This window comes from Hevea brasiliensis, chromosome 4 (genome assembly GCF_030052815.1).
Source record: "Hevea brasiliensis isolate MT/VB/25A 57/8 chromosome 4, ASM3005281v1, whole genome shotgun sequence".
Classification (NCBI taxonomy): Eukaryota; Viridiplantae; Streptophyta; class Magnoliopsida; order Malpighiales; family Euphorbiaceae; genus Hevea; species Hevea brasiliensis.
In genome coordinates this window covers 13,161,384-13,172,333 of record NC_079496.1, presented here as the reverse complement: position 1 = coordinate 13,172,333, position 10,950 = coordinate 13,161,384, and the positions used below count along the sequence as shown (strand labels likewise).

At 25.7% G+C, this 10,950-nt stretch overlaps 1 protein-coding gene across 1 annotated transcript; it reads left to right on the top strand.

Moving 5' to 3' along the window:
- The first annotated feature begins 8,844 nt into the window (after positions 1-8,844).
- On the top strand, positions 8,845-10,030 carry LOC131179222 (BURP domain protein RD22-like). Its single transcript, XM_058145373.1, has 3 exons — positions 8,845-8,883; positions 9,004-9,109; positions 9,267-10,030. The coding sequence occupies exons 1-3, from the start codon at positions 8,845-8,847 to the stop codon at positions 10,028-10,030; spliced, it is 909 nt and encodes a 302-aa protein (XP_058001356.1).
- Positions 10,031-10,950: the final 920 nt, after the last annotated feature.

Here is a 10,950-nt window from a genome sequence, read left to right as displayed (position 1 = left end):
GCATATGAAATAAATATATATGTTAATATATATATACTGTAACTTAACTAACAATAATATCTATTTGTTATAGCATTAAAAAAGTAATCATTTAATCATTTGTAACTTATATATATAATTGGGGAAATTAGTAAGTTCATTATAATTTAAAGTAATTGAATAATTAATTAATCAAAAAAGAAAAAATTTGATAAAATTAAATTAATTATATTTTATAGATAAATTACCATTTAGATCGTCACTATGACAAATTTTTAAAAGAATTTAGCTTACTTTATATATACACAAGCCCAATTCCTCTCATTTCCACTGCATTATTAACATTTATACTTAAATGTATTTTGTTTTTCACAACATTATTATTAATATTTTGTTTTATATTTAATCTTTTCATTATATTTTAATTTTTTAATATTTATACTTAAATGTATTTTAAAATAAATTTGCACGTATCAATTAAATTTTTTCTTTAAAAAAATTTAAGGAATGGACTTTAAATCTTTGTATCGAGTGATTAAAAAATGGCATAATAAACTATAAAAATTAAATAATATTAAAAAAAATTATTTTCTCAAATTGTACATATTTTTATATAGACTTAAATTCTTATGCTTTGTATAATAATCAATGATTTATTTTATATACTTAATTAAAATTTTTCTATTATTTAAATATATATTAACATATTTAATAAATATCATTTTAATTTTAATTAATTAACCATATATTATTTTTATAACCTATTTTATCTATATCAAAATTATATTGACTAAAAATAATATGTTCTAAATTTATAAATAAAAAAAAATGATATTAATATGATTATGTAAAATGTAAAAAGAGATAATAAACACTACAAGAAAATAGGTCTATCCCAATGTTTTTTTTTTTTTCAATGTAAATTGAAAGTGTTGATAATATAACTTGAGATATAATTATTGACTACACAAATGCAGCGAATTAATTGTGATAAGAGAGTAAAGATGTGCGGGAGTTCAAATACTAAAAATCAAATAATTAAAAAAAAATTAACGATATACACATAGCCTTTATGGCGTATATCAGGTGGTCGCCTTTTGGGGGTAGCTTTGCACATATGTATGACCAATATTTTTATTGCTCTTAGGTTAGTTTTGTGTCATTATAGAGCCCAAGATACTAGCATTACTCTCAGGCTGCCAAAGTTTATTATTGCACCTGAGATGCCAGCAATATTTATAAGAAGCATATTATGAGTGTATGAGGATATTGCAGATTTTATGATTTTAATATATTTATTTCAGCAATATTATTATAGCATGAATTTTTATTTTAACTTAATTACAAGATTTATATTAAATGATATCTATTCAATTGACATGTTCTAACATAGCAGAATTGATACTATTAAGTATCAAAATCTTATCTGTTTTCCCTTTTTTATTTATTTATCCGCTTACTGAGTAGTTGTACTCACTCTCTTAATTTTTTTAATATTTCAGATTCTTGTGCTGATTCCACTACTAGCAGCCTCTCTTTTAGAATTGTCCTTCCATCCACTTCACTCACCATAGAGTTTAGTGAAAGTCGGGCCAATATGTTTCTTTTGGATATTTATTTTATTTTAGTTTATTATACATACGTAAAGACAGCTAGAAGCTATGATATGTAAATATCTTCTTTTGATCCCCACAAAAAGGATATATGAATATTTATATGTTTAAATATGTTTAATGGGCATAGAGCTATATTTTATATATCAGACGTATTTTAACAGGTTTCATAGTTTCTTTTAGTTATAGATTTAGGGGAAACTCTATTAGTTTTCTAAGTTACATTAATCTCTATAGATTAGGAACAGGTGTGACATGCGTAGTCAATAATTACATCTCAAGTTATGTTGTCAACGCTTTCAATTTGCATTGAAAAAAAGGGTTGAGATAGACTCATTTCCTTGTAGTATTTTAAAATAAAATAGTCAACATGCCATTTTAGCTGAAGTATATATATTTCTTCAAATTTATTTTAATGATTGTATAAAATTATAATTAATTTTTAAAATTAAGTTTAATTGTTAAAATTAAAAGTTTTGAAATAGATCATTAAATGCACAAAATATTGAGCTTTTGAAATTGTTAGGCATATAAAAAAAAAGTCTAATAAATAATAATATGAAGGCTTTCTTTTGTTAAGGACTTTGACCAAAGAGTTCAGCGCCACATTATTTACAATTCAAGTTAGTGCTAAATTATTATATTAATTGTTTGAGCTATTTTATATATATATATATATATATATATATATATATATATATATATATATATAAGTGGAAAGGGAAACAATTGCATTGTTAAAAATACACAAAATAATTAGTAATAGAAATTCTAATAGATTTTTTATACTCGACTAACTTGATAAGGTGGAACTAATCCTAAGTTTATACTCAACTACTTGATAAGATGGAGCTAATCCCAAATTTTAGGTCATATAAACATCAATACATGAGATGGTTACCGTGGTTAAAGGATTCACTAAATTGGAGTCTTATGTGAACTTGATTTAATAAACTGAAGTTGAGATGGGATACATGAGATTAAAAATTAAACAAATCATGCATATATTTTAATTTATTGAATATAAATGGAATATTTTTATATTAATTGGAAAATGTGTATGCACAAATTTTCCTTTGGTAGAATCTAATTAATATAGGATAGACTCTAAAAATATTTGTTAAATTAGGATTATAATTTATAGTGTTGTATATATGTATTATTATAAATAAAACTTAACTAAAGAACAGCTGATGTTGTGCGGCAATTCATTTGAGTGTTTGAAGTGAGGGTTAAGAATTTTGGCACTTAATTTTAACTTGGCTTACCATCTATTTTGTCATTAATTTTAATGGATTTTGCAATAGAAAAATGTCTAAAAAAACCTAAATTTTGTCTTTTTTTTTTTATATATATTTGCACCCCAAACTATTATTTTTAATAAATATACTCTAAACTTTGAACTTTACTATAGTTAAACCCCACCTAATTACTCTGTTAAATATTATTATTTTTAACAAATATACCTTAAACTTTAAACTTTGGACATTTTCATTATTAGAATTAACAGTGAAATAGACGAAAGGGTGTAAATATAAACAAGTTAAAAGTTTAAGATATTTTTGTTAAAAAAAATGGGATACAATTGTAAAAACCCACAAAGTTTGGGATTTTTTTTCAAGCATTTGCCCTTTTAATATTTCTAGTATTAATTAAATTATAACTATTGTTATAAATTTTTATTATAAATAATTAAATACATAATTTTATAATTATAGTAAAAAAAGTTATTTTGGTTTATATAATTTATAACTATCACCTTTAATTTTCTTAAAATTAATTAATTTATAATTATTGCCATAATATTTTTTATTAAATATTTTATAGATCTATTTATATTTACAAGTCACAAATGTCATCAATTAATATTGTAAAATTTTTAGGAGATTAAGGATAAAATAGACAAATAAAAAAAAATTAATAAAACATCACTTGTCACTTTTGGAAAAGATTATTTTGAGGCTAATTTTATAATTTTATATAGATTATTGTGATTAGGTAATATTATGGCTCAATCGTTATGTATTATACTAAGTCCACATACTTGCTCGAAATATTAAAGGTCATCCAATTATAAAGTATTTTTTTTTTATTGGAGATAAAATTATATTACTGAAAGAGTGTGGGCCACTAAGGCCACTGAACCTATTTATATATATATTAATTAATTGAAAAAAAAAAAAAAAAAACTCTCCGCATGAAGTTTTGGCCCCATCGCACCCACACATATATTTAGTTGGACTCGACAACAACCAGCACCCCCACCGCCCAACACACCAGCCCCACCCCACTGCACCTATATAAAGAAAAAAGAAAATCCTAGTCTAAAATAGCATCCCTTTTTGTCAAGAAAAATCTTTTCAGTGGATGACTTCATTCGCCTTTTGCTTTGGTAAAACACGTGTTTCTTCGTGGAAGACTGTGGCCGATCACTTCCTTAATATTTGATTAATTGCCATTATCTGGATTTCCATTAATTATTATATTATATTAAAATAGAACCTATTTTTATTGTTCTTAGGGTCGGCTCTTATCCGCAAATTCCAACGCACTTGTAAATTTATGGGCCAATTCAAGGGAAGCATAATGCATAGGGGTGCATCACTTGGAATTTAAGAGCATAGTAAAGAATTGTTTAATTAGAGCATAATAAAAAAAATGTATTTTTTTTATTATTGGAGATAAAATTATATTACTGAAAGAGTGTGGACCATTAAGCCCAATACAAGATCACACTTTGGCTAAGGCTATTTATATATGCATACACTCACTTTCTTTATTCCTATGTGAGCAATTGGATGATTTAAATTTTAAAATATTTCTATAGGAGTTTATACTTCATATATATCGAGGCACTAACGAAATACAAATATTTAGTGCTAGATTCAATAATATCGCATTAGATTTATATATATACCTTAGGAGTCAAACTATAAGCTTATTTGGGGTAAGAAACAAAAGCTTCAGGCAACTTTTCTTCTCAAATTAATTTACAACAAATATGAGGGATTAATTTACATGTTAAAATCGGCAGCTCCATCCCATTAAAGTATTAGCAAATGTCAAACCAAAGACAAGCACACCAAGTCACGAAAGATTTACATAAAGTATGAGAATTTATTTTTTTCTTTTAAAAAACTCTCCACATGAAGTATTAGCTCCATCGCACCCACGTATATTTAGTTGGATTCGACGACAAACACCACCCCCACCTCCACCTCCACCTCCACCCCCACCCACACCCCCGCCACCACGCCTACATAAAGAAAAAAGAAAATCCTAGTCTAAAATTGCATCCCTTTTTGTCAAGAAAAATCTTTTCAGTGGAGGACTTCATTCGCCCTTTGCTTTGGTAAAACACGTGTTTCGTCGTGGAAGACTGTGGCCGCATCAACTTCCTTAATAGAGATTGATTGCCATTGTCTGGATTTCCACTAATTATTATATTAATTAAAATAGAACCTATTTTTATTGTTCTTAGGGTCAGCTCTTATCTGCAAATTCCAACGCACTTGTAAATTTATGGGCCAATTCAAAGGGAGCATAATGCAAGGGGGTGCATCACTTGGAATTTAAGAGCATAATAAAGAATTGTTTAATTAGAGCATAATAAAAAAAATGTATAATTTATACTTCGCGTGTTTTATACGGACATTAAAAAAATAAATTAATAAAAAATATTTTTTTATAAAAATTAAATTACTTTTAATAAAAATAATTTTTTTCTTTTAAAAGAAAAAAAATTACTTTTCATTATTAAAATTTTAATAATCTTATTAAAATATAAAAACACACATAAATATATAATATTAATTTAATACACTATACCAAAATTATTATACTAATTTATAACAAAAATTTTAAAGATTTGAAAAGGGGTGGTTTTCCTACAAAGAATAATTTTCCTTCCTTGACATTTCAAGTAAAAAGTGAAATCTAAATACGGGACTGCTAGTTATAGTTTATTTTTTAAATTATATTTACTTATTTTAAATAATATTTATATTATTATTTTTAGTATTTTAAATAAATTTTATTTAAATTATAGTAGTAAATAAATATTATATTATTAAAGATAAATTTATTTGATTCTAAAAATAAATTTAAAAATTATTAGTATAGATAATTAAAGTCAATTTAATTGATCTTTAAAAATAGATTTAGGGGTAAATAATAAAGTTTATTAAAATAGAAAGGAAGATAATTTTTTTTGTCTTTATAAGTTATTAAAATGGACAAATATATTTATTTATGAATGTTAAATCAGTGTCAAATATATATTTATCTTCATATTTATCTCTAATTACATTTAGGGACAATAATAAATGAGATAAATGATTATTTATCTCTAAAAATATATAAAGACAAATAAATAACTTTTTGAGTCAAAACTTTTAGTCTCGATATAATAATCGTGGTGTAGTGTTTTTTAATTTTTGATACCATTTAAGTGTTTATATATAAATTTAAATTGTTTTTTACTATTTTATTTTTATTATTATTTTTATTTGAATTATTTTTTAATTATTTATTTAACTTTAATTATTATTTTTTTATTAAACCAATTTTAAAATAAAATGAATTTTAATTTATAAACCAACATTTATATTGATGAAATATTAGACTTTCATCTCACTAAAAGAAAAATATGATAACAACAAATTGGTTATTTTTGTTTTTAGAACAAAAGGAAAAACAAAACTAAAACCAAACAAGGCTGTGGAAGACCACCCCTGCCGCATCACGCTGGAGGAAACACTGAATGGCCGCAGGAGGAACCTGAATACACTCAAAACCAAGATGAGACCCATGAGCGAAAGTAGCCATGAAATCAACACAACTATTCGCCTCGCGATAGACATGATGGATGTTAACTCTCCAATCTCCAGCAACCATACGCTGAATGGCTTCAATAAGGGAACCATATATACTCGATGGAGCACCTTCTCCCAAAATAACCTAGACTGCAGCCAAGTTGTCAACCTCAAACATGACCTACTTATAACCATGAGATTAATTGAGCTTCAAACCATGATACACACCCCACAACTTAGTACAAAAAGCATCATAAGCCCCTATGTTAAAAACAAAACCCGTAATCCAATGATCAGACAAGTCACGAATAAGGCCCCCATCAATTGCCATACCATTACGCACACTCTGTTCGCATTAACTTTAATCCAATCTGGCAAAGGAGGATCCCAAGCAACCAGAAGATCAGTGCTACTTCTAGTTAAACCATCAAGAGAAGCTTCAAGAGTGGCAATAACATCTCAGACTTGATAGTTGATGACATGAATTGGATGAGTAGGAAGGCCATTGCTCCTGAACACTAAACTATTGCCACTTCCATATATTCCACACAACAACTCCAAAAATAAGATCCCAATCATGCCCAGTTCTGCTAAAATTAGAATGCAAGTTATTAACTATCCACTTCTTGATAACACCATTAAAGAAATGAGCCCATTGGTTCTGATCAACCAGCCCCATCCAAACCTGCATAGCATTAACACAGTCGAGGAGAACATGAGTAATATCCTCTATATTATGTCCACAACAAGAGCAACTAGCGTCATTAGTCATGCCCCAACGAGCCCTCTGGTGATTAGTAAGGATTTTCCCTGCATCGCAAGCCAAAGGAAGACTTGTGTTCGTTGAGGTCCACGCCAAGACCAAGCTAGCTCCCAATCCCAATCAACAGTGTTGTTCATAGAGTGCTCAAGAAAGCTAATAGAAGACTTAATAGAAAACTTAACATCTTTAGCTGGTGCCCACACAAGAACATTATTACCTACCAATTGACAAGGTGGTAACAAAGTTGAAATATGCTGGATAACGTCCTAGTCAAGATAATAACCAAACAAGGCCCAATTCCAATTCCCACTGTCATCAACAAAATAAAAAATAGTGCTATCCAAACCAGTTATATCTTGCATATTTTTATATAAGGATTATTAGTTTCATTTTAATATTTCTCTTGAGTAAATTATTATGTTTATGTTACTTTATTAATATTTTATTTTAATATTAATATTGTTATTTTAATATTAGTACTATTATTTTATTGATATTTTAATATTAAAAATATATAGTTGTTTTTATTCTTTTAAAAGGAATACAATAATACTACAATTTTAAGTGTAGGAATTAACAATTAAACTGAATTAGAACAGAAATTGGAATTGAAATTAGAACCAAATCGAAAACCAAAATCATTTAGAATCAAACTGATATCAGAATCGAAATTTGACTCCTCTTTTGATTTCCAAAAATGAAAGAACCAAAATTTAATTTTAATTCTAATTCTTACAAAAAATAAAATCAAAACTCAAACCGAAACCGAAACCGAAACCGAAACCGAAGCCACACAATCCTATTACCGTTGATATCAAAACTGGGAGTTAATTGTTCTGCAAGTTACCCGTGGCATTCAAGGCCCGCACTGACAAACTATACAATACATAGAGCTGAATCCTAGCTTAGCAATGTAACATTCTCACGTCGGCGATATATATATATATATATATATATATATATATATATATATATATATATATATATATATTAGGCAGAGATGGCAAATAGGTAAAATATGTATTAAAATTACTCTATTTAAATTAGATTTCATTTTAAATCTGATTAAAATTTATTATAAATTATTCGAACTCGTTAAAAAACTGATTATTACCTGAAAAATACTCAAATGTGTTTAATATTATATATTTTGATTAATAATTTGTTAATAATTTATACTTTAAAATTTAATAATTTTATAAAATATTATTTATTTAAGATATAATATAAAAAATTTTATATATTATTATAAAAATATATTTTTTTATATTTAAATAATTATTTATATAAATAAATTCAAATATATAATAGACATTCAATATTTAAAACTCAAATTTTATATTATTATTATTTTTTAAACTTAAATTCATCTTATTTCAATTATATACTACTTAAACCTATTTCAGTATGTTTCAATTAAGTTGGATACCCAAAAATATCCGGTGCATTACCATTTCTAATCCTATAACTCAACTATTAAAACAAATTTAGGTTAATTATTTGAGCCGAATAAAAAAAAAGACATCAAAGCCGAATTATAATTATTGAGTGCTGGCCCTTGTCATTCTAGAAGCTTTGTTTCTGGGTTGTGCATAAATTAATATTCTCACACCCATTGCTCATATGTAGCTTACTCGACGTTCCAAATTTTCGATATATATCATTTGGAGTTCCTATGGAATTTCATCTACTTTCCATCTTTGCTTTATTCTCTGTAAGTACTAAATTCTGTTCTATATATGTGCAATTATCTTTAAAAAGCCAACTGTGCTTGTTTATATTCATGTTAGTAGATGCAAATAAGATCAGAAACTAATTAATAAAAGTTTGGCAGCTTGCTTTAAGAGGAAGCAACGCTTCTTTACCTGCAGAGGCGTATTGGAAGTCCATGTTACCAAACACTTCCATGCCCAAAGCTCTACAAGATCTTTTACAGCCTGGTTCGTTTCATTTTCTCTTTCTTTTTCAATCTGTCCTATTAGTGACAAACAATCCATTACAAGTTGCTTTATTATTATTATTATTATTATTATTATTATTATTATTATTATTATTATGCTTCAATCAAATACTAATTAAATTGTCGCTTAATTTAAGAATTCAAGAATGGAATTTCATTCTCCACTCTTTCATTCGGGAGTCACAAATCCGAGCTAAGGTATGGAGTTGGATATTGGCCAGAAGTGACAAAATCTAATGAAGTTTTCATACCAAGTAAAACCACTATATTCTTCTTATATAATGATCTCCTTCCTCACAGAAAGATGACCCTTAAGTTTACTAAATCAAACAAAACCTCCAATTTCTTGCCAAGAAAAATTGCCGAAACCATACCATTTTCAAGCAATAAGTTACCACAAATTCTCAACTATTTTTCCATAAAGCCCTCATCAAAGGAAGCTCAAATTGCAAAACGAACAATTGAAGATTGTGAGGCACCAAACATTAGGGGAGAAAATAAATATTGTGCAACATCTTTAGAATCGTTAGTTGATTTTGTCATTAGAATGTATGGAAAGAAAGTTCAGGCGCTTGCAACTGAGGCAGAAAAGGAGAATAAAGAACAGGAGTATACTATTTTAAAGGGAATCAAAACGATTGGAGATAATCAAATAGTGTGCCACAATCAGCCATATACATATGCCGTATTTTACTGTCATACAATCAATGCCACAAAGGCTTATACGATTCCCTTGCAAGGTGTTGATGGCTCCAAAGCTAAAGCCATTGCTGTTTGCCACACAGATACATCAGCTTGGAACCCCAAGCATCTCGCCTTCCAGGTCCTGAAGGTCAAGCCTGGAGGACCTCCAATCTGTCACTTCCTTAATAGTGATACCATCGTTTGGGTGCCCAACTAAGATGTAATCAAAATTATAATGGAATGCATATCTATGTTGTATTATTTTATTTAGATATATAATAAAAACTAGCATATTATACATGGATAATTTATAATTTTATTTTTTAATTACATTTTAAATAAGGATAAATTATTATTATTAAATTAATTTTTAAATAAAAATTTTTTCTTATTTAATTTAATTTAATTTTAATAAATTTTTACCTATTATAATAATAAATTTTTAATTAATTTATGGTGTAATTAATTAAAATACTTATTCAATTCTTTTTATACATATATTAATAGTAGTATCCATGATTACTTCATTTAAAATGGAATAAAATTACTTTATTCAAAAAATAATTTAATTTTTATGAAATTTTTATATTTTATTTCATAACTTATGTAAATCGATATTTTTTTTATATTACAAAAAATATATTAGATTAATAAGAAAATAATGTCATTTTAAAAATATGTAAATAAAATATTTTTTATTATCAATATAATAAAAATATATTAAATTACTAATAATAAATTTGAATTATTTAATTTTAATAATAATGAAAAAAATATAACATTATTATTAATTAAAAATAACATTTTATTATATTATTTTTTAAAAATACTATATCTTTAAATTTTTGTAAAGTGAAAAATATTTTTTTATTAATCTAATATATTTTTTATAAAATAATTCTTTCACAAAAATGTTATCGTTTTACATAAATTTATAATATAAAATAAATATATTTCATAAAATAAAAATTTTAAAATATCATTATTTTTTATTAATATAATAAATATTAAAAAGACAGATTTCATAATTTTAATATTATAATTTTAATTTTTTTAATCATTTTTACTTGTAGTTGAATTTTTGAATTATAATTTTAATTTTTTTAATCATTTTTACTTGTAGTTGAATTTTTGATG

Coding starts and splice junctions, on each gene's coding strand:
- LOC131179222 (XM_058145373.1), top strand. CDS start 8,845: ATGGAATTTCATCTACTTTCCATCTTTGCTTTATTCTCT. Junction 8,884..9,003: donor CCATCTTTGCTTTATTCTCT/GTAAGTACTAAA, acceptor AAAGTTTGGCAG/CTTGCTTTAAGAGGAAGCAA. Junction 9,110..9,266: donor ACAAGATCTTTTACAGCCTG/GTTCGTTTCATT, acceptor GCTTAATTTAAG/AATTCAAGAATGGAATTTCA.